The following is a 25306-nucleotide window of genomic DNA, read 5'->3' as shown; positions in this document are numbered from 1 at the left end:
AGAAAGATAGGCAAATCAAAACAGACCACTGTCTGGTTAACCTGTGCAATCTACATCCTAAAAGATCAAAATAACTCCCCTAGAAAGAAACCCTTCATACAACTAGCACTTCCGATTGCTAGCACTACCCTCCCTTACCTGGGAAGGGGAAGCAAGGGAGGGGCTTGCTTCCAATATGTTCTGCAAGCTTTCTCGTGCATTTTTTCAACTCCAGCCTGTTCATTCACCGCCTGAGCCTTCTTGGTCTTTAGCCCATGTTTTTTCTTTTCTTTCTTCTCTAGCTTTGTTGAGGACCCTTTGATTAGGGATTGCTTTTAGAAGGCCTTGGCCTCTCGGGGTCAGGTTGGGGAGCTTTATGTTCTCCTCCGACACCGGCGGTTCTGTTAATATGGTTCAGGTGGTGTTTTGTTCGTTTGCAGCCTTCTTTTTTTCTGACAAAGAATGAGATGGCTGGCTTCTGGAGGGGTCCGTTGATTGTGGATGCGTGGTTGGTTAGGCTGAGGGTGCATCACATGATGTGTCTGGTGGTGGCTTTAACCCGCTACCTGTGGGACACTGGTTCTGTGACGAATGCTTTTTGGGTGGATCCGGTTTCCCCTGGTTCCCTTAAGCTAGGCTACCACACCAGTGATCACACAAAACAATCAATATCATCTCTAATTATTTTAACTAATATGAAAGAATGAATAAGCCGTGTGAGTGTGTGTGTGTGCGTGGTGTGTGTGGTGTGTAATTACCTAAGTGTAGTTACAGGATGAGAGCTACGCTCGTGGTGTCCCGTCTTCCCAGCACTCTTTGGCATATAACGCTTTGACAAAGCCCTGTTCCAGAGACACACGAGCCCTGGAACAGGGCTCGTGTGTCTCAGGTTGTCCGCAGTGTCATCAAGTCCAGCCAGCCTGCAGTCTACCCTCGTAGACTGCTAGACGTACCCTCCAGCCAGCATACATGACGTTTGTATGTATGCTGCTCTCGTAGCAGTTTTTGGCAACATGTCTTGGGTAGACATACAGGCGTGGGGGTTTTGCAAAATAGGGTCCTGGCCGCCAGGTATCTAGTGAACGTTCCATTTCCTTCTCAGCCGTGTGTGACTTTGGGGCACCATTCACGGCTTTCTTTCTCTTCTTTGTCTCGAGACCAGTGGTGCTGCCGCCTCCCAAGTACAGTAAGTCCCTCCTTTTACTTATCTTTGGGTATTTAGCTTCAGAGAGCCAACAGGGCTCCCCACAGAAAACCAGCATTGAATGTGATGAAACACCATTTTCTGGGTGAGCCCCGGAGGTTTCCTGACACCCACCCTCCCTCCCTCTGGTCAGCAGTTTTTCATCGTTCAAGAACTGGAATGGTGAGCTGCTGGCACCCCCTTCCCCCTGAATACAGCACATGTCAGTTCAGATAGCTTCAGGGAGCCAAAGGGGCTCCCCACAGAAAATTTAGATTTTTATGTAGTCAACTTTGAAGTGTTATGCAGGAATGCATTCCAAGACAGATACTGAAATTAAGATGATGCTAGCACCAGAGCCATACTTGGAAGGGACTAACAACATATTCAATAGGGTCAATACTGTACTGTAATGAGAACCTTTCAGTATCTGTCTTTCTATTTCCTTTATGTCCAAATACTCCCCTCCCATGTTGTGGAATATCTGCTTCAGTGACCTACCATACCTTGCTAATGAAGCTCAAGCCTATGCTGATGACTGCACTATAAACTTAAATTATAGAAAAAAGGATATAACAACTGTTTTGTGGTTGATTTTTTACTTGCAATAATACTGTTACCTGCTTGTCATAATGACAGGTTACATTTGATGCTGCAAACACACAAGCTATGGTGATTGTCCTTGTTCTTGTCTTGAGCGGTACATGGCTGGCAAGCGTAGCTACTAAGAATCCCTCCACTTGCTTCAAACTTCCTGCCTCATGGACTCAACCTGGGGTCGAGTAGTTTCCTGGATTGCAAGGGGTTTACTTCCATGATCTTCACCAGTTGGGTTTCTGTGGCTTACACAGCTGATGTCAAGCCTGTTTCAGCAGAACAGTATGGAACGTGTTTATGCTCTGCCCTACGTTAGCAAGCCCCTGCCTTATTTCGGCCAATCTATCCCTTTGCCCCACTTTGGTGTGTCGTATTTGAGGTGCCTGCACACCCTATCTTTCTGATGGTTGTTTTCAGGGATTTGTCATGTGTGCTTTTCGCCTTCTTCTATGTGCTGAGTTACGATCTCATGTCTGTGACTTGTTTCTTGGGCTGTGAATCCAGAAAACTAGTGTTTTTTGTTTCTAGGACCAAATAAAAGTGTTCAAATAACAAGGGTTCAGCTCTGCTTCTGGACTTCAGGAATTACTGAAGGCATGGGAGTGTATATGGTGTCCACAGCTCAAGACTATGTTTGCATATACTGTACTATACTGACCTCAATGAATGTGCAGACCCATTTACTAGGGTCACCCCTAGACAGAAAAATATTCTTTTCTTGGGATCTGTCAATCAGGATTTTTTTTCTGGCTCCCAGGGTAGCAACTCTGAACAAATCCACAAGGGCCGTGACGAGGATTCGAACCTGCGTACGGGAACATCCCAGATGTTGCCTTAATCGACTGGGCTACAACATGGTAAAAAGAGTTGAAACCGAAGTTCTACTGAACTTACTGGATCCCGCAGCCTCTCCGAGACACAAACCAGGGTTTTACACAATTCCCCCATGCACTTGAGCTATGTCAATAGGCCGTTCTCCCTCTTTGCCCTTACATCATTACACACAGAAATCACAATAACGTGATGCATCAAATGAACTCAATGGTTTCAACTCACCATGTCGCAGATCAGTCGATTAAGGCAGCGTCTGGGATGCTCCCGGACGCAGGTTCGAATCCTCGTCACGGCCCTTGTGGATTTGTTTATTTGACGCATCACGTTATTGTGATTTCTGTGTGTAGCAGCTCTGGTTTCTTAATAGTGGCTTGTTCCCTACCAGCAATGGGGTAAAAACAAAATTCCAAAGTGTTTACTCCAATTTGTTGGGGCCCACCTTGCCTGTGTCCAAAATCTATCATTTCAGTCAAGGTCACTGGACTCCAGAATTGGCAAGTGCTCTCATCAGTGTAGGAGAGAAGGCAGCTGTGTGGATTGGATTTAAACATATCCTTCTCACAAGGGGCACTGTCTGCATTCTTTTATTAGTACTCTGGTGGTCCATTGTCTGTCATTGAAGGTTGTCTTGGTAACCACTATTGTGACACCGAGTCTGACCACAGCATTTTCTCTAGATTCTCGAGCCTAAGTCTTTGCAGTGCTTCATATTTATGAGGTTGTAGCGAGTAGATTATCCCAATAATATACTCGCTCCAAATATAGTGTTAATTAATATTCCTGTCAACCTTTGGAGATGAATGAGGTGAGGTGTTGCCCGAGCAATATAAGCAGCAGAATAGCAAACATTAACTAGTCTACTTTCAAGTGTGGTCTAGAGCAGACACTTGCGAGATACTGTACCAACGCTCAGTGCGCTCAACTCACACCAACGTATCACCTGTGTACTTCTGTATATTCGACCAAATATATATATAGTGTCTCAGTGTCTGTGTTTATTTGTCACCATACTTTACGTAACAATAGAACCGTTACATTGGTGACCCCAGAGAGTTTCGACGATACCCAGCCACGATGGACTACAACATGGACTCTCACTGGACCTCCACTGCTGCTGCTTGCTGTGGACCGCAGCCACCTGTCATGGAACGTTGCCAACACCCTTGCCATAGCTATGATTTTCATCGCGATCGTCTCTGCATTTTCATCTACTACGGCTTGCTGCTCCACGATGACTACTCACTCATCTGGCAGCTTCATCAGTAACTACATAATGTGTGATCTACAGCCTGTCCTGCCGACTCTCCGTCGCTGCCAGGGCACTGCTTGTTCTACAGGGGCGCCCACGAAAGCTGCTCTTTCGTCAGATTCATCTACACGTTCACTGCATTCTGATACTCTGCCGACTCAAGCACTTTGCGCAGTACAGGACTTACAGCTTGCGTTTCCGACTCTTCGTCGCCTCCAGGACAATTCAGCTCTAGCAGTGATTACCTCGTTGTCCTAACTACGTGCCTACATTACCTCCTAATGTCCTGGTGCCCGAGCCCATCCGCCCCGGATCTAAATGCTCCACCAGCGACCCAAGGACGCAACAATTATGCACATTCTTCTCTCCTGCTACACCGAGCTTGTCCACACACTGCCTACATCTTTTGGTACCAGACTACAATTTCCACAGTCAACAATGTAGTACTCGGCATGTACAGTCCTAATCAACCCAAGACGCTACAGCTTCGACACAGAGCAGACAGCAGACTACGACCGCATCGAGCCGCCACGCTCTCGTTCCCCGAGTTTAGACACTCACAAATCTTAATCGAGCCGCCACGCTCTCCCACATAGAGCTCCACGACTCCGGCCTCACTCAGCTCTCTGCTCTGCTCCAGGCTTCGTCTCAACGTCTGCGATACTGCTAAATCCAGAGACACATCCGCCGACTACGCAGTTCACTTTTCGACCCCAATTACCAGCCGCACCACAACCTGATCCTACGACGATGGACGATCCTGTGCGACCTCCCACCCTACGACCCCAGTTAGATGACATCAGCGAAGAGGAGGAAGTTAACTTTGATGGTCATGCAACGCGAGCAGGGCGTACAATTCACCGACCAGCTAAGTTCCTTGATCAAGTATTTTTCCTTTCATCCCCTGGGAGGGGGAGTTCTGTAGTGAGTAGATTATCCCAATAATATACTCGCTCCAAATATAGTGTTAATTAATATTCCTGTCAACCTTTGGAGATGAATGAGGTGAGGTGTTGCCCGAGCAATATAAGCAGCAGAATAGCAAACATTAACTAGTCTACTTTCAAGTGTGGTCTAGAGCAGACACTTGCGAGATACTGTACCAACGCTCAGTGCGCTCAACTCACACCAACGTATCACCTGTGTACTTCTGTATATTCGACCAAATATATATATAGTGTCTCAGTGTCTGTGTTTATTTGTCACCATACTTTACGTAACAATAGAACCGTTACAAGGTCTCAAATGCATGTCTGACTTTTTTGGTTAATCTGTTTGAATTGGCAAGCTGCATATTTATGTGATTTTGTTTCCAAATTGGGATTCCTTGGCACTAGGCATGCTTTGTCTGAACTGGAAAACATGGTAAATTATTTAACTCTTTTTTCAGTCTAGATGTTGTTGTCCATGCTGGCAAAGTCAAAGATCTTTGTGGGCTAAATGCTCTTGTTGGCTTCCATGTGGTCACTATCTTCAGAATGTCATGTCACCAGTATGATGTGGCTCGATATTCATTCCAGCTGTTTATGGGTCTCCATCCTTATTCGTGTCCATGTCTCTGGTTATGTTCCATACCTGGTTGCTTACCGAACATCACCTTATGCCTAACACAGTTGTCTCTTACCAAGCAGCTCTCAGCAGAGTTCCTCCTGCTTAGGTTCTTGCATCAATGTTTTATCTCAATTGTTTATTAAGCAAGAGCATGTGTTCTTTCACCATATTTGTAAGGTGCTCTTAGAACTTGTCTTGTTGCTGGATGCTGTAATTACCCAAGTGTAGTTACAGGATGAGAGCTACGCTCGTGGTGTCCTGTCTTCCCAGCACTCTTTGTCATATAACGCTTTGAAACTACTGACAGCCTTAGCCTCCACCACCTTCTCACCTAACTTGTTCCAACCGTCTACTACTCTGTTTGCGTAAGTGAATTTTCTTATTTTTCTTCGGCATCTGTGTTTAGCTAGTTTAAATCTATCACCTCTTGTTCTTGAAGTTCCAGGTCTTGGGAAATCTTCCCTATCGATTTTATCAGTTCCTGTTACTATTTTGTATGTAGTGATCATATCACCTCTTTTTCTTCTGTCTTCTAGTTTTGGCATATTTAATGCCTCTAACCTCTCCTCGTAGCTCTTGCCCTTCAGTCCTGGGAGCCACTTAGTAGCATGTCTTTGCACCTTTTCCAGTTTGTTGATGTGCTTCTTAAGATATGGGCACCACACAACCACTACATATTCTAGCTTTGGCCTAACAAAAGTTGTGAACAATTTATTTTAGTATTTCGCCATCCATGTATTTAAAAGCAATTCTGAAGTTAGAAAGCGTGGCATAGGCTCCTCACACAACGTTCTTTATGTGGTCCTCGGGTGATAGTTTTCTATCTAGAACCACCTCTAGATCTCTTTCTTCAGAATTCTTTAAAGATTTCTCACATAATTTATAGGTTGTGTGAGGTCTACGTTCTCCTATTCCACATTCCATAACATGGCATTTATTAACATTAAATTCCATTTGCCAAGTGGTGCTCCATATATTTATTTTGTCCAGGTCTTCTTGAAGTGCTTGGCAATCATCTAAGTTTCTTATCCTTCCTATTAACTTAGCATCATCAGCAAACATGTTCATATAATTCTGTATACCAACTGGTAGATCATTTATGTAGACAATAAACATCACTGGTGCAAGAACTGAACCCTGTGGTACTCCCCTTGTGACATTTCTCCAGTCTGATACATTACCTCTGATTACTGCCCTCATTTTTCTATCAGTCAGAAAATTTTTCATCCATGTTAGAAACTTACCTGTCACCCCTCCAATATTTTCCTGTTTCCAGAACAACCTCTTGTGTGGAACTCTGTCGAAAGTCTTTTTTGTCAAAAGATGTGCTGGACTTCTTGTGTTCTCACTTCTAGGTGTCACTGTCTTTTGAGAATTAGACACTGACTTTGGAGGCACTGTTTCTGTTGTCTAGGCACCTGGCAGCTGGGCGCCAGACAGCTGTGTGGACAGCGCTTCGGATTCGTAGTCCTGAGGTTCCGGGTTCGATCCCAGGAGAAGGCAGACACAAATGGGCAAAAGGTTTCTTTCACCCTGATGCCTCTGTTTACCTAGCAGTAAATAGGTACCTGGGAGTTAGACAGCTGCTACGGGCTGCTTCCTGGAGGTGTGTAATAAAAAGGAGGGCTGGTCGAAGACCAGGCTACGGGGACGCTAAGCCCCGAAATCATCTCGAGATAACCTCAAGATAGAAAATGTTTATCCGAGCCTATTTTGATTCCAATTGTTTATTTGTAAACATCTTCCAAACTTCAACATTCCGACATTTCTGAAAATTTTATTGAATGCTATAGGTACCATTTTATTTTTTGCCATCTGTGGATGAGGAACACCGACATAACCCGATATACATAATGGCCTGGCTTCACATGTTCAACAAAGCAACATATATTTATAGAAGTACTTATAAGCATTAAGAAAATCCAAATTAATGTATAAACAAAAGCTTGTACAACAATAATTACCTAATGGACGAGATACCCTTAGGGCAATGCTTCTGGATCATCTCTTCATCAGCAATAGCCAGTAGACAACGAAGAGCTCTCAGACGATGAGCAGCAGAGAAACTGGTGTCCTCATTAAGCGCACGATTCAGAAGGTAACCCACAGCTTCATCTTGAGAGCAGCATCGCAAGAGATAAGTAACCCTGCAAAAATACCAAGACACTAATCAATAAAATTAGCTTTCCTAATCTATAAAGAATTTAAATTGTCAAGTGTTGTGTAAAAACAAAAGCAGTAGAATATAGTTGGAATGGAACCCAACCACTGGAAGTACACACACACACACACACAGTGGAAAGATTACATTCACTGTAAAATTGGCATAATTAGTTGCATTGAAAACAATGGAAAACATCAGGTGGAGGGAGTCTGTATTAACTGGATAACAATGTGGTACTGATAACTTGCACAATTTTAACAAATATTATTGCTCAATTAAAAAACCAGCATTGAATGTAATGAAACGCCGTTTTCTGGATGTGACCCGGGAGGCTCCCTGGAGCTATACCGGGCTGATGTGTATATATTAGACGGTGGCAACAGTCACTCGATGGAGCTCTAAGCCTACCGGGTACTACGAGCCAGAACTGTGGTGATGCCATGCTTGTTTTCTGAGGGAGGAGTTCAGTTTGCTCGTTTGACTTTCGGTTTGCAATTTTTCGCCAGCTGTAGTTTTGGGACTCTACCTTTTTGGGTGCCTGACCTAGTAGATGACATATAGACTGCTTCCAACTACACAGGGGTGTCTATAGGCCATGGCTCCTCGTGCCTCTCTGAGGGGGGCCAGGTTCTGGCTCGCTGTCTTCAGTAGGCTTAGAACTCCATCAACTGACTGTTGCCATGGACTAATACATACACATCAGCCCAGTATAGCTCCAGGGAGCTGAGGGGGCTCTCAACAGAAATGTACCATTTCAAAATGATTTTGTTAACAAAATATTTACAAATGCATGTTATACAGTTTGCACTATTAACAATATAACACACTTTGTCATAAAACAGCAGAATTCAGATGCAACAGAATTTGCTTTTAGCAGACAAGGATCCAGACCAAATCACTCCATTTGAACATGACTTATTGAACAGAAGGTTCCAAACTCTGCAAGAAGCTACAGTAAGATCCTTCAGACCATGTGAACAATTAAAGCACATTCATTTTATTAACAACCTTATTAGAACTAGGTACTCACCTAGTTGTGCTTACAGGGGTTAAGCTTCAGTTCTTTGGTCCTGCCTATCAACTGTCAATAAATTGGTGTACAGGTTCCTGAGCCTGCTGGGCTCTATCAAATCTACATTTGAAACTGTGTATGGAGTCTGCCTCCACCACATCACTTCCTAGTACATGCCATTTGTTAACTACCGACGCTGAAAAATGTCTTAAAAGGCTCATTTGAGTACTCAAGTTTCCATTTGTGCCCCCTTGTTCATGTTCCAACCATGCAAAATAGTTTGTCTTTATCCACCCCTGTAAATTCCTCTGAAAATTTTGTAGGTGATCATGTCTTGCCTAACTCTGCTGTCTTCCAGTGATGAGGTTTAATTCTCGTAGCCTTTCCTCATTACTTGTACTGCTCAGCTCTGGGACTTGTCTGGTGGCATACCTCTGTATCTTCTCTAACTGTCTTGTGTTTAATTAGGCATTGACTTCAGGCTGGGGCTGTATACTCTAGTATTGGTCTGACATCTTGTCAGACCAATAGTCATATTGTAGTATTTTTGCTTGTCATGCTTGTTATTTCTTTCATTATTCTTTCAATGAATAGTTGAATAATTTCTTTCATTATTATTTCAACTTTGAAAGAAAAATTAAAGAAATAATCCATAAAGGAGTAAAAAGCACAACTCCTAACCAAAACATAAACCTAATCATATTTTATAAAACAAGGAAGACTACCAACCTCCTGACAGCCCGAAGCCAAGGGAGAACACTTTACAGCAGTCAAACGTAGTAAACATGTACACCTGCCCCCATGAAGGATATCTAAGTACACAGGTATGACTTCGACCAAGCTGACAAGGCGTTTGACCTGTCATCTTCAATCAAGTGCCCCCAGAAATCACATGAGACAAGCCCATGACATCACCCTAACAAGATAAATGTTGAATAAAAACACTTGTATAACAAACAAAACCCAAGATGTAAAAAGATTACAAATTCTTGAAGCAATCCACATAAAAATAGAACAACCCACCATAAATACCCAAATTATGGAACTAGTCACTTTACCCACCATGAGAGTAAGAACAAGACTGCAACATGAAGATGCCAACATAAAGACACTGCTCAACATGCCATGCCCACTACATCTGATTAATCTTTGAATGTGTTTCATACTCTATTTTCGCTATATTCTTCAACACTTTATGCCTCATTCGTGATCCATTTGAATAGACCTATAAACCTCATTGTTTGATCCATTTGTCTACACCTGACCCCATAATGGTATAAATCCAATATGCCTTGTATTGTCCCATCACTTGAGAATGAACCATGAAGGTTCAAAAGCTGTGTAATTTTATAATAAGTGTAATACATTCTACAGTTATTTATTTATTTTCTTCATGTCCATTGAGGTGGAGGTTGTAAGGTGTATACACACACACACTAGTGTAGATCACTTATCTGATGAGTGAAGCATCATCACTTGGCTCACTTACCTAGAGAGTGAAATATCGTCACTTGGATCACTTGGAGAGTGAAGTATCGTCGCTTGGATCACTTATCTGGAGAGTGAAGTATCGTCACTTGGATGACTTTCCTGGAGAATGAAGCATCGTCATTTGGATCACTTACCTGGAGAGTGAAGCATCGTCACTTGGATCACTTACCTGTAGAGAGAAGCATCGTCACTTGGATCACTTACCTGGAAAGTGAAGCATCGTCACTTGGATCATTGTCACAGGAACTTGGGTCCAAAGCGATCTTGAAATTTGTTACCGTCTCCTCCAATCCAATTCCTTCGCCGGACTCTGGAGGTGGTAGCCACTTTTCCAGTAACTCCAGCTGGATTGTCACCTGCAATATACACAAGAACTCTAGGAACATGCCAAAGCTATGACAATATAATCTTAACTTTCATTTCTTTTCCTCCCTTGAAATCTACTTTTGTTTCTTCCTTGGGTTCTTAAAACAACTTATCCATGTTTTAGGAGTGTTATGTATATCCCAAAGTTTTTTAACAATGTACAGTATTGCTCTTCCATGAGGCACATACTGTGGCGACTGTAGCGGTATGATGTTAAACAATATTCCAATGTTATACAAAATACAGTACTGAAACAGTAAAAAAAGAACAGCGTTGAATGTAATGAAACGCCATTTTCTGGGCGAGATCCGAAGGCTTCCTGGAGCTATACCAGGCTGATGTGTATATATTAGACCATGGCAACAGTCAGTCAAAGGAGTTCTAAGCCTACTGGGGACCAGAGCCAGAACCTGGTCCCCCTCAAGAGAGGCACGAGGAGCAATGGCCTAAAGACACCCGCGAGTAATTGGAAGCCGTCTTTATCTGCCATCTACCAGATTAGGCACCCAGAAAGGTAGGAATTTCAAACAAACTACCGCTGGTCAAAAAATTGCAAACCGAAAGCCGAAAAAGCAAACAGAACTCCCCAATCAAAAACCGAGAAACAAACATGAAGTCACCACAACCGCAGCGCATCCCCCCTCCCCGGGAGAGAGACGGGGGGGAATCCCAGACCTCCACGCTGGCAACTCTCCCCAGTTCAGAGGCTGCGTATAAAAAAAATGCGAAAAACCGCCGATCAGAGGGAGGGAGGGAAGGATGCTGGGGAGCCTGCGGGTCTCACCTAGAAAATGGCGTTTCATTATATTCAACGCTGGTTTTCTGTGGAGAGCCCCTTCGGCTCCCCGGAGCTACCTAACCAAAGATAAGAAAAATGGGACTCACCCGGGATGCGGTCGTCACTCGCTCCTCAACTCTAAGTCAAGACAACTGGTCGCAACCTGCGACCCAAAACTATACGACCCGAGAAGAACACTAACAAGGTAACGTGCAGTCAGGACCCTGATCAACCTCCAAAAGCCCAGTGCCAGAAGACAGGCTAGGCCATATTACCAAAACAGCAGCCAAACGCTGAACTTACGAAAGGCGAGAGCGCGGGGATAGGCCGCAGGGTGGCAGGACTGAATAATCCTGCGGACAACCTGGGAGAAGGGAAACGGTCAACCCAAAGTGCGTCCTCTGCCAGAGGCCGTGGCGCGCAAATAACTGCGAAGAACCACATACACAAAACATGATGCACCCCCGGCCGAACAAACCAAGCACCAACAACCCAAGGACACCTTCAGAAAGAAGCAGATTCATTCTTCGCCAGAAAAGAAGGAGACAGCTGCAAACAAATGAAACGACCACCAGGACCGAAAGAGCAGAAACCCCTGTGCCATAGAAGAGCATGAAGCTCCCCGACCCAACCTCCAGAGGCCAATGCCAACAAGAAAAACAGTCCTAAACAGAGGGGGGGGGGGGGCCACCACAAACCGAGGAGAAAAGAGAAAAGAGAGCACCCGGTCCAATGACCAGGACACCTCAGGCGGCGCATGAGCAGGCCGGAGGTGAAATAATGCCCGAGAAAGCTTGCGAAACGGAGCAGAAGTGACATCCAACCAGAATGCAATCTACAGCGGCTCCGCCAGGACCGCAAGACATGAGGCGACAGTATTTGGCATAAGATGACGGTCATGAAACAACAAAGAGAGAAAGGACAAAACAACCCGATCAGAAATCGAAGACAACCTGCAGAGACAAAAATGTCGAAAGGACCGCCGACAAATTTCATACTGCCGTCTAGACGAAGCTTGCAGGTGGGACACCATCAACGAAGCCACCTGATCACCATACAAGTGGTGATACACCCGCGTCAAAAAGACCAGACGCGAAGAGTGGAGGAGAAGATCGAACCAGCCACGTACCGGACCGGACCAATCTGCTGAAAGAGGCGGAGCTGCGAGAAGGCCCCTGGGTTCGGACACCTAGCAAACAGCGCCTGACCTAACAAAGAAACCCTAGCCCTTCACAAGGAGAAGCAACGAGAGGAAGCTAAGGAAATTTCTTCAGGGGAGGAGGAGGAGGCAGTACAGACTGTCCCTTCTTCAACAATTAAGAAGTGGTGTAGACTATGGGAAGAAAGGCAATCTTTTGTTGAAACAACTCACCCAGAGTAAGCTGTAGTTGGCCATTGCCTTAACCTCATTAGTGACACTGTGATGCCTCATTACAGACAAGTGTTACAACGTAGGGAAAACAAAGTCTATGGAAAGGTTTTGAGAGAGAAAAACATGCAGTGAGCCACAACCAGGTCCTAGTGGTATGCAGGCAAAACGTAGGAGAGAGGGTACCCCATAAAAGTCATCACTGCCTGATGTTATAATGGAAGGGGGCTCCCATTCCAAACACTAACACTCCTCCTCCTCCTCCTCCTCCTCCTCCTCCCTTCCTCACCATTTCCATACGCCAACAAGAGTCCTCCATAAAAATAAGGTACCTATGAGTAGTTTTCGATATAAAACATATTTTTTAGTTAAGATTTTTGGGGATGTGGAACGGGTTAATTCAATTTACATTATTTCTTATGGGAAAATTTTTTTTGGATTTCATAGTTTCGGTTTTCGTACCATCTCTGGAAATGGATTAACTAGGAAAACCAATGCACCATTGTATATCCATATTAGCCTGGATAGCTCCGGGGAGCCAAAGGGACTCCCCCAGAAAAATACAATAAATATTAGGATTCTGAGGACTTCAACAAACCAGTGAATTGAGTAAATGTATTAAATTGAGAATTTTAATTCAAAGTTTGACACACACCATGGTTGGTGAGCTAGGTAAAGCATATTAGTATTATCTGTACAGTTTTCTGTAATTTGGAAACAATTTTCTTTTCTGAGGAAGCATCCCAAAATAAATCTTATGGCCTAAGAGATTTCAATTTACATCCTGATTTCCAGAAATGCATCCTAGACTTAAACTTGGGAATTGCAGTATTAATACAGAATTGCAATGCTTGCTTTGAATCATTGAAGGTTTTCAATACTTTCACTTCATGAAATTATATATAAAAAGCAGTTATAGAACAAAATCATTGATACCTTTCCTACTACTGAACCTGTATTGTTACCCCCAATTGTGTCACTATTGTCTTCAACTCACAGTGATTAAATGATCCCAAAAATGCTAATTTAATTGACTCATTACCTTAAGTTGTTGCAGAAACACTGTGCTAAATTAGTAGCTTTTGAAAATACCGTACACAATTACTGTACCTGCTGAGTAACCACTGTAATCTGATTCTCTGTATACAGTACTGTATATTAGAAATAAAACACTATACAGATGTTGAAAAATTCAATGAAACCTTAATTAAATTAAAATTCATTCCAATGTAAACAAATGTTACACACCTGATTACAGTCGATGATGTTACATATATCGGATACGCAGGCATTTATATCTGGCATTGTCTGAGTGCCAAGAGTTGCTAGAGAGTCCAGTGACGGATGCTGGTAGAGTTCAAAGATAAGTACTACCGGAGTACGTGTCAGTGCCAGATACTGTGGCTCTGCCAGACAATGTTTATGCAGTGCATGCTCAATAGCTAGCTGCTGGTGCCGAAGGTTCATACGTATACACGCCTCGGCTGACTTGGGATCTTGACTACGCTCTTTCCACTGTTTGGCCAGCAGTTTACTTTTCTTAGCGGCTTCTACTTTGTCAGCTCCTGGAGGTAGTCTGTTCACCACCCAACTAGCACAAGCAGTTGCTAATTCATCATGCTGGATCTTACTGACCACTGACTGAACACGGGCCAACAGAGCACTGTTGCTACTGCACACTTGCCACTGGGGCGTCTTGACATTGCTCGTCTCAGACACTCCAGAGGGAGAGTTATATTTGGATCTTTCAGATATCTCTAAAGATTTAGAAACTGTATTCTGCGTTGCCATCATGCACAATTGATCTGGGTTTAATTTCAAGAAATGAGAAGCTTTAAGCCATTTATCAACAGTTAATATATTCAATTCTGCTTCAATTATTTTCATTACCAATTTACTCCTCCTGTAGAGGTCATGAAAAGGCAGACGATACTTAGCTATGTCAGGAGGACCTAAACTCTGAGGATGGCTGGAGACCCATTCATCTACTTCCGTATCACTTACTGCAGCCTGCCTAGCATATACCCAAAGAAAATTTACCACTTCCAAACCACGATTTAGCAAATCTAATTCTTCGGTGTCATCTTCAAGTATTATCAGTTGTTGCAATACAAGTTCAATAAATTCATAGCTGTAGGAACTTATCAAATCCAACTGTTCTAAGAGCATTTGTTGCAACTGTGACTTGTTGGTAATCTCAGCAACAATGGCTTGGCATTTGGACAGTAAAGCACGAGGAGGTTCAATATGTACAATACCACCTACATGCCGATCTTCACTGGACAATTCTGGTGTCCAGGAATGAAGTGAAGTTCTTAGATAGCAGAGCAATGCATCCGTCACATCCAATTTAAAACTCTTGCAATACTCATAGAGTATGGAGAAAGAGCACTCTGAATGAGATACCAAATTGACCATAACAGTTTTCAAAGCAGCACTCTCTCCTTTAAATGCTTCCTTGAATGATATATTCAGGTCACTCAGTCGCTTACCCCACTGAGCTTTCATTAACAACAACTCAAAGTGTTCCTTAAACTCTTGCAGTCCATGCAATGTACAATAGTCTCTACCTATAGTAGCAACAGATATAAGCCTTATGTAATCAAAGCCAAATCTTTTGATAAGTTCATTGAGTACTTTTAAAGCCTCTTTTTTCATCAGTAAGACAAGCAAGCTGACAGCAAGTTTTAAATCAGGCCGTGTACTCCCAACAACTTTTAATAAGAGTGTAAATACTTGTTGCCAATCAGGCATACCTCCAACCAAGGATGACTGGGTGCCTGAAATAACGCAGTGCTGAACTAGCAATAATGAGATAGAAAGTGCCAGCATATCTTGACCTCTTGCACGAAGATGACATATCACGTCCCGTAAGATATCTGTCAGATGTGCATTTCTAAACAAATTAACTCTTTCCTCATCAGTGTTTTGGTAAGGAACTGAATGAGCTTTACTTTTGTAATGAGAGAAATTCAAATGGACTTCCATGGCTTGTGTTATCAGTGAAGTAACTAAGCTACCTTCAATAGGCATACTGGCATCATGAAATAATGCACTAAACTTCCAATTACTGTAAGGACTGCTAGTCTCTACACCATCAGTGTTGGTGTACACACCCTCCACATGGCACTGTGCGTACAATGTCTGGCCCAGCCAGCACCAGCTCCCCAGCTCCAACAGCGGTTCCACACGGTCTGTTGATGTACGAAAATAATGTAAATACATGCATTATTAGCTAACATCTTTTATTGGAAATACACCAGAACAAAAGAAACTTGCCCAATCAATAAGGAAAGAATATATTTAAAAAATACTAAACAGGTCTAACTGCAGCTAACTGAGGGAGGTACCCCATCACTATGCCAAACATGAAGGTATTCCTGGTCACTATGCCAGGCATGAAGGAGGGAGAGATATTCCTGGTCACTATGCCAGGCATGAAGGAGGGAGAGATATTCCTGGTCACTATGCCAGGCATGAAGGAGGGAGAGATATTCCCGGTCACTATGCCAGGCATGAAGGAGGGAGAGATATTCCCGGTCACTATGCCAGGCATCCCCTCAAGGTTAAACATTAACACACTGATACAGTACACTCAGCTATGAAAGCACAGGTGTAAAGCAGCGCAGTATTAAAACCATCCTCTTATTAATGACCTACTTAATCTGACGACAATAACAATGATCATATGTGCCTATAATGCACATAATTTGTTTTTACTTGCAACAGGAGCAAGGTTACTTTAACAAACTTTTAGTAGAACAATGATAATTTAAAACATTTGCTAAATAAATATTTCTGTATCTATTTGACTCACCTGGATGCACAGATATCAGGGCTGAACTCACAAGTTCATACAACACTTCTACAAGGTCTGCACACGACTTAACGCTAGAATTCTTCTCTTGCAGTTCTGATCTATTCAGAGGCGACAATTCTCCATTTTCAACTAACTTTGAATTTTGCTGTTCAACAATTAGTTTAACTACTTCAGTAAGAATTTCTGTGTAATCCACAACTGTTGGGTCTGCTAGGATCTCTCTGAAAATTTAAAGAATTTATCATAAATTTTCAACAATATTTTATGAATACAAGGCACATTAATTTAATTTACCTTTGTTAAAGCATTAACAAAAAAAATTGATAAAACACCATTTTCTGGGCGAGCCTCAGAGGCTCCCTGAAGCTAGCTTACTGATCAAGTGTCACACTACTTGGGATCATCAGTCGCAGAGTTCTTGTACGTCTACCCGGGACCACGAGCCAGAACCTGACCTCTGGCGCCCCAAATGGCTTATGAACACTTTACATTTAAAGTTTATCATCTTGCCATCGGCCACGGAAGCACCCAGAAAGGTAGGCAAATCAAAATAGACTACTGCCTGGTTGAACAATGCACCCTCTACTCTTAAAATATCAAAGGAACTCCCCCAGAAAGAATACAAACACTCAAAACTTCGTCCAACTTACCCCGCTCGTTAGCTCCATCGCTGGCCTGGCACCACCAGCCAGTTCTTAAATGATAAAAGCCACTGACCGGAAGGAGGGAGGAAGCCTCTGGGGCTCACTCAAACTGGTGCTTCATCCCTTTCAACGCTGATTTTCTGTGGGGAGCCCTGTTGGCTCCCTGAAGCTAACTACCACAGAAAAGGAAAAACAGGAACTTACCAGGGTGGCGGTAGCACTGCAGGTATCGATCCGAAGACATTTTTGGCCACGACAGATGACCCAAAGCAACAAGGCTGCAGAGGGCCAGGGATGTTCACCAGATACCTGGCGGCCAAGACCCTGTTAGACCTCCAAAACCCCCGTGCCCGAATATCGACCCAAGACATGTTCCCAAATACAGCCGGCAGAGCGGCATACTTCGCTCATATGTTTTAGATTTGAGGAGTTGGACTGAAGGTTACACTGAGAACTTTGGGATAAATAGAACTAATAACAACCAGCATTTAACCAGGTAAGTGAGGTTAAAGACTGGCCCCTGTTATACTGACATCATGGGTAAGAGGGTAGACCACAGACTGGCTAGACTTAACACTGCAGACAACCTGAGACACAAGCCCTGGAACAGGGAACCAGGGAAACCAGATCTACCCAAAGTGCGTCCACCTACACAGAACCGGTCACCCGCAGGTAGCGGTGTAAAGCCGTCACTGGACCTAACACATGCTGCACCCCCGGCCAAACCAACCAAGCACCAACAACCAAAGGACCCCTCTGGAAGCCCATCATCTCATTCTTTACTAGAAAAGGAGACAGCTGCAATCAAACAGAATGACTCCAATAAGCAGGAAACCGTGGCCAGACAGACTGGTGATCGAAAGCACATCAGTCAAGAACTGACTGGTTGCAGGTTGGCTTCCCCTCCCCACCTCCTGGGGTGGGGAGTGGAACTAAATAGTGGGAAATTAGTTGGATAAAGTTTGTTGCTTGTTTGTTTTCTTTGTTGGGAGGTTGTTTGGTATTTCGAGGGCATAGGTTGCATTGTTCAACCAGGCAGTAGTCTGTTTTGATTCGACTACCTTTCTGGGCGCTTCCCTGGCCAATGGCAAGATGATAAACTTTAAATGTAAAGTGTTTGTGAGCCATTGCTCCTTGCACCTCTGTGAGGGGGCCGGGGCTCATGGTCCCGGGTAGGAACACAAGAACTCTGCGACTGATGACTCCAAGTAGTGTGGCAATCAGTAAGGAATCCATTGAAAAGTTAGTTAAGGAAGCCACAATTGCAGTAACTAGACAGGTGCATTAGGGATGAAATCAAGAAGGAATATGTTACAAGTACAAAATTTATCAAGAAAACATTACACACAAGCAAATCCTTAATCACTTTTTAATGTTAAGAAAATGAAATATTGTAACAAATAGAAAGTGCCACAGAAGATGAAAAGAGCTTTGAGAAAGTCATAGGTCTAGTAGATGGCCTACAGCATAAGAAAGTATATATTCCTTGGCATCCAAGGCCATGTCATAGTGAGTCACACTAGCAGGAATGAGTGCAACTGATGCAGTGCAGCGGCCTACTAAACATCTGACTAACAAGAAAAATCTGATGATGCCTCGAGGGGATGCCGAGGAAAAGAGTAAGTGAATCGGGAGGGACAACACCCAAATACCCCAATCTGGAGCCCCCAAGACAAAAACCTCCCATGGAAAATCTCCCAAGCCTCTTGACACTAGCCTCCAACCCAACAGAAGGTGGTGCCCACTCCAGATACATGTCCAGAGCCAGGGTAAGAGCACAACAAAGACACCTAAAAGAGGCACTGTAGTATCAGTACCTTAAACTTCAGGAGGCTGTCGAGAGCCACCACATACAAGTGAGATGCAAAGACATGAGATGTAGATATGCACTGACAGGAATGACATAAATGTTGTTCAAGTGATGAGAAGGAATCCAGCATCCTGGCATGGGCAAGTGGATGAGTTAAATAAGGAAATGGTACCAATGGGCATCAAGGGGAAACAATAGAAACTAGAGGTAGATGTTTATATAAGCTCATATGGAAGCTTTCCTCATGTAATTGTTCTCTAACTTTTTCAAATGGACCCCAGCCATAAGATGTATGGATACAAGCAGTACAGTATACTGTATGCAGAAACCAGCTACTTACCAAAAACTTTAAATATATTTCAATACACAAATTAACTCATTGTCAACATTAAGCCTACCATGTTTCTAAAAAGATAGTACAGTACAGTATTATATAAAAAAAAAAAAAAATTGAGGGCTCAAAATATTTTGCTACATCCGTTCATTTATAAAACTACAGTACAGTAATGCACCACTCTTTACTCTTTAATAAAGATGCCAAACTTACTGGCATATGTAAACTGCTGTCTTCAGCTCACCATTCTTGGCAGCTAATGAGGCCAAGAGAGATAACAAATGACCCTGCGAAATTCCTAGCAAAGATGCCACGTGTTGAAAATGGCTCAACCTTCTCGAGGAACTTCTTTCCTCTTTGTTGACGGCAAGAGAGGTCTTGCCGTCTCCTGGTGTCCCGGTGCTCTTGGAAGCTGTGTCCTCGTATGTCTTTCCTTCAGTAACCCACAAGGTACCATTCTCCTTGCACCAATTTGACACTTCATCCTCAAACAATTTCTTGCAAAAGCTTTTGTCATTTAATTCCTTCAGTGTTGGGAAAAGACTATAGCGAACCTGCAAGATTGATTTTCATTTAAAAACATTCTAGCTCTGTAAATCATGTAAAGTATAACACGCTGGGAATATACATAACAGCAAGAACAAAACATCTGGAGATGTCAAGTAAGGATCAGTGATACACGAGAAAAACTGGAAAAATTAAATACCCAGTAAATACTTTTTATAGCAGCCAATTAAGGCAAGTTTCCAAAGTCCCTCGAGACAAATTTATTTTAATTATTTATGCAACATTCTTACTATTTTTTGTATTTATATGATATTTATTTATTTTAATATCACTAGAAAATCATTCCACTTTATATTAATTTACTACTTATTTAATAATTATTAAATGCATAAAAACTACAGGCTTCTCGTATAATGGGTCTAGGACTTCAAATCAGAGGTGACAAATTAAGATAATTCTCCAAGTTTTGTCACCTAAAGCTTTATTAAATACTTTACAATAGTTTCACTGTGTGTACCACCATAAAAATTTGACTATGGTGTTCAATATTCAATATACTAAGATCTTAAAAATTAAGGATTTAAACATTTATTACAATGAATTAACATGATCTATTCACAAGATCAGCCTACCATTAGGTAGGCTGAGGAATGAAATCGTATACAGTACACTGTATATCAATTTTGCACTCCTCTGCTAATCTGAGGAAGTGCAAGTTTATCATACAATGATAAATAGCCAAGTACTGTGCCCTTTAACCACTGCACTACACAATGCACCTTGAGGCTCTTGACAGATGGTGCACAACGAGTCTCAGGGATCTTATAGGTATAGAGTATCATTCATAACTCCCGCGGCTACATGGGGTTCACATCAGCTTCCTCAGGGGTCTCCTAAACAGACACCATTTAAAAAAAAATCGTCGGCAACATTCCCTGGTGTGAAAGCCTCAGTACCGAGTGAGTAACCAAGGATGGCACACGCAGCATAAGCTAACAGCATTGTTGTTCAGCTTGTGACCACAGCATCACCTAAAAATGACCAAATATATATGTATCTGATATTATTTAGCCATGATATTACAAAAGAGCCTGACTGTGATAAAGACTGTGTACAATGTTCAAATATCAGTGAATAAATGATGTTCAAGATGTTCACAGCGCTAGCCACAGCACTCTCCAATTATTTCGTCCATCTAAAATTCTCCCAGCGATTTCTCATGTTCCTTTACAAAATAAACATGTGGAAAATTATTCATTTACATGATTTAGTGACCAGAATTCTGATAATAGCAGGATTGTGGTGAGAATTAGCGATGTGAATTAGTGGTGGGAGGAGTATTTCTGGCAAGGGAGGGAGGGAGGGAGAGGTGGCGTAGGCTGCTGGCTGGTGTGTGGCAACATGATATTGTCTGGAGTCACCATGCCAGCTTAGTTGTTCACTATGTTGAACACAAATGTAGATACTTGTATATAACGTGTGTATAGTGTAATAACAGCAACAAGCTTATGTTCGGAGGAGCCATTTAGGTGAGGGAGTGAGTAAGACTGTCGTCTGCTGTGTGACTTGTCATGCAGTGGTCACTATGCTGTTTGGACACCATACCAGCTCATTAGTAGTTATGGTGAATAAAACATGTTGATACTTATATAACATGTGTATATAGTGTAATAACACCACAAACGGTATTGTGGGAGGAGGAATGTTGGCAAGTTAGGTTTACAGAATTTACTTCACCAGGACTTACAGTGTTTTCATTGGATTTTTGGCACGTTTGACCATAAAAATAATTGTTATATATCTCACCATGGGTCCCAAGAAAGCCAGTGGTAAGGATCAAGGCAAGAAATCGCATGTGAGGACAACAATAGAGTAAAAACAAGAGATCATTCGGAAGTATGAAAATGGTGCACGTGTTGTTGAACTTTGGAGGCAGTACAACAAAACCCACGCCAACAATATGCACTATACTTGCCAAGAAAAACCCCTGGAACGAGTGCAGATACGATAGACTTTAAGGCAAGCAGAGGGATGCTTTAAAAAATTTAGAAAAAGAAGTGGTATTCATAGTGTTGTGAGGCATGGGGAGGCTGCCAGCTCAGACAAACCAGCGGCTGAAAGATTTATTGAAGAATTTAAAGAGTTTGCAGAGGCTGAGGGATACCTACCGCAACATGTGACGAGACAAAACTGTTCTGGAAAAGATTGCCTAAAAGGACATACCTGTACATTACCAAGGAGGAAAATCATTGCCCGGACACAAGCCTATGAAAGATAGGTTTACGCTTATGCTGTGTGTGTTCAAATGCGAGTGGCGATTTAAAAATTAAACCCTTGCTTGTGTATCATTCTGAAAATCAAAGGGTTTTCAAACAGTATAAAGTACAGAAAAACCAAGAACCAAAAACCAAAAACCAAACTCACCCCCCCATTGCCCCGTCAATGGGGCGAACCGCAAAAGGTCCGATGCCACTTACGAGAACCCGACCTGCGCGCAGAGCAAGCACTGCATCGGCCAGATGCAGCTGGGACCGAAGGTTACACCGGCTCCGAAACTGGCACCTGTGGCCCACCTTGACGGGCGAAACCACGGGCCCTGGCATGACCCTTCCGAGAGGAACCCACCCTGGACCCCCGGAGAACCAAAAGGTCAGACACTGGGCGGCAGCTGGAAAAAGCCGCCTGCATATACTGTTCGACCGCAGAAGCAATAAACAGCAAAGGACCAAAGGGCAAAGACAATCTAAGAGCCAGGGCCCAAGCGGATTCCAAGAAGGAAGCGAGCACCACCTACCGACATGCGAGGCGCACAACAAAAAACCGCAACAGCACATCCCGCAGGATCGCCACAAACAGTTTCAAAAGGGCAGACGAGGCACAAGCAGCTGAAGCCAAGGCACTAGACCCAGGAACGGCCCCAAGCGCCTCTACATCCTCCGTAAGACAATCCGAAGGCAGCTCAAGGAAGGAAAAGAAACGCAGGACCGAAGCCAATGAGTCCTGCACACGCAAATCCTCAGCCACAAGCGCTACTGACAAGGAGGGAACCTGCACGTGAAGCTGAACCGCGCCAACATCCCGCAGAAGAGCCAGAGTGAAAAGGCACTCATTAAGGTGCGCAAAGTCGCCCCCAGGTAAACCTGGACCACAGTCAATGCCTCACGCAACTCCAGCGTGTGGTTACGACAGAAGGTGTCCCAAGCACCCAGCGAAAACAATGGGCAGTCTGCATGCCAGGACGACTCCGGAACCTCATAACGAACCCAGTATAGAGACAGACCCAAACCTGAAGGAAGACAGATAGAGAGGAATACTCCGGGTCGCACAGGAGGTGAGCCGCAATGGCTGCCCGCACCTCAGGCGGAGAGATACGGGAAGCCGAAAACCTCCGGAAGGTTGAGACCGAAGAACCCGCAGGGAGACAGAACCGAACCCAGGGAGGAGTAGAACCCAAATCCAAGTCGTACGCAGAGGGAAGAAAGGAAAACCCCACTCCTTGTAACAGCAAGCCCCGCTCGGAGGGTCGGAAAAACCAGGCGGGGTCCAACAGGGCCCAAGGCTCCCAAGTCAGCTCCTCCCCAACCCAGGGAACCTCCACGTCAGGCCCCGGGGCCAAGTTGTCCTCCAAAGCCCCGGCCTCACAAGAAAAAGTCGGGGCAGCCAGAATAGCAGGAAGAGGATGGGCCCACTGGTCAGACCTCGGAGCTTCGGTAGGAGGAACCAACTTGAATTCTTTCGCATTCAACCGAAACTGCCCGAGTCCCAGAAGCCTCTAAACCCTGTCCCGACCCCGAAGCCCTCAGACGCTTAGGAGCCGGAAGAAGGGGGAGGGGGGGTAGTAACCAAATGAACCACAGCAGGGAAAGAACGAGGGGCGCGAACGGAACCAAGGCCGAAGCGACCAACACCCCAAAGTCCAGGTCCCTATAAACAAAACGGGGCAGCCTCGGGGCATCCGGGGAAGCAACCAACATAGCTCGCTGCAGTAACCTAAACCTATCCTGCAACATGCGACCCAAATATCATCATCACCAGATTGGGTGAACTGAGTCACATCAAGCAACAAAGCTCGCAGGACTCAGGGTCAAATGTGTCACCAACCCAACAGGCAGCATGACAAGAGGCAAAAACAACGAGGGTCGCCCTGAGACAAGGGGACAGAACAACCCTCAAACTCGCAAAAAGCGAGAGGAGATACAGGGGACACATCAATTGGACCTAAGCACCCAGCAGGGAATCCCAGGGCCCCTAGACTAGGTCTGCTAAGGGTTATCCCAGGCAGGGTACTGCTAACCGGCACCCAAGCTACTAGTGCAAAAAAACTACCACTTACCCCAAGGCAAACAAGGGAGCAATCCCCCAAAACACTCGGGGCGGTCAATTGCCAAGCAGCGAAAGACCAACAAAGGTAGACCCAAGGTGACTTGTGGAAGGCAACCCCAAGCCCTTAGGGCAGTACTTAAAGGGCACTTAGGGAAAGGAGCCCTAAGCGCATGCAGCCCGAAAACCTGTGAATATAACTCCCAGCTCACACACCACCGAAGAGAAGTACTGAACCCAGGCAAAGCACAAAGATAATCTGGAGCTGGACCCACAACGTCTAAGTCTTATCCCATCAGCCGAGGAACTGAAGGCGTGGATCACCGGCGCAGGGGTCTGGGGCTCCCCTTTTCCCCTCATGGGGAGGGGGGAGCTGCACAGACGTGCAGCGCAGCTCGTTTGAAGTCGTGCTTGTTTGCTCGTTTTCCCTTGGGAGAGTTCTGTCCACTTTAGTTATTTTTGTTAATTTCACCAGAATAGGGGTTTGTTTTGGGGAGCTTACCTTTCTGGGTGCCTGTCCCAGTTCATGGCAGATATAGAATGCTCCAAAATCACATGTGCATTTTTATAAGCCATTGCTCCTCGTGCCTCTCTGAGGGGCCCAGGTTCTGGCCGTGGTCCCCGGTAGGCCTAGACTTCACCCACATCGACTGATGCCAAAAGTTAGGACTATCCTTATCAGCCTGGATAGCTCTGGGGAGCCGTAGGGGCTCCCCCCAGAAAATTCGTAAGTGGGGGCAATAAGAAGTCGAGGTGTCACTGTACATCCAAATTCCAAGCTCTGTAAATATATTTCACTGCTTATTATGTTCAGTATATTAAACAAATACAAATTTTATTCATGTACTAGTCAATAAATATCCACTTATACTTGCCTGTAAAATGTGAAGTTTGTGAAAATTGGCAAATAAATTTTCATCAAATGGGGTCCCAGTCGTGCAATGCCACTTTATTAACAACATCTCCAGTGCTACCATACCCTCAGTCACAGCTAAATGTAGCTCTCGTCCCTGCCAGAAAGGTAACATTAGATTAACGATACAAAAATATTAATTTATAAACAAGTTTTTCTCCCTTTATATAAATTATTAAATCAGTAAATAAGATTCATTATAATAGGGAGTTGGCTCAAATTTTGCCATTAAGTTATTTAGCTCACAAAGGTGGTGGTACACCATGAAAAAAATTATAAATACAATTTCCACGAATTGAATAGTTTTGGTTCTTGCCTGTCCATATTGTCTGCTATTGGCTCTAGTCAGAGTATGGGTTTAATTGCTTTGTTGTGGGGGCAGTGC

General features: G+C 43.9%; 1 protein-coding gene across 1 annotated transcript in view; it reads right to left on the bottom strand.

Annotated features, from left to right (window-relative positions):
- rod (rough deal) overlaps positions 1 to 25306 on the bottom strand; it is a 76169-nt gene that overhangs the window by 17347 nt on the left and 33516 nt on the right. Inside the window, exons 19-24 of the mRNA XM_045752777.2 lie at positions 24884 to 25018; positions 19395 to 19735; positions 16391 to 16614; positions 13822 to 15767; positions 10265 to 10416; positions 7358 to 7540 (exon numbers count right to left, since the gene is read on the bottom strand). Coding sequence (XP_045608733.2) covers positions 7358 to 7540; positions 10265 to 10416; positions 13822 to 15767; positions 16391 to 16614; positions 19395 to 19735; positions 24884 to 25018 — 2981 coding nt within the window. The remainder of the gene's footprint in view (positions 1 to 7357; positions 7541 to 10264; positions 10417 to 13821; positions 15768 to 16390; positions 16615 to 19394; positions 19736 to 24883; positions 25019 to 25306) is intronic.

Source organism: Procambarus clarkii, chromosome 48 (genome assembly GCF_040958095.1).
Source record: "Procambarus clarkii isolate CNS0578487 chromosome 48, FALCON_Pclarkii_2.0, whole genome shotgun sequence".
Lineage (NCBI taxonomy): Eukaryota > Metazoa > Arthropoda > Malacostraca > Decapoda > Cambaridae > Procambarus > Procambarus clarkii.
This window is presented reverse-complemented; position numbering and strand designations above follow the sequence as displayed.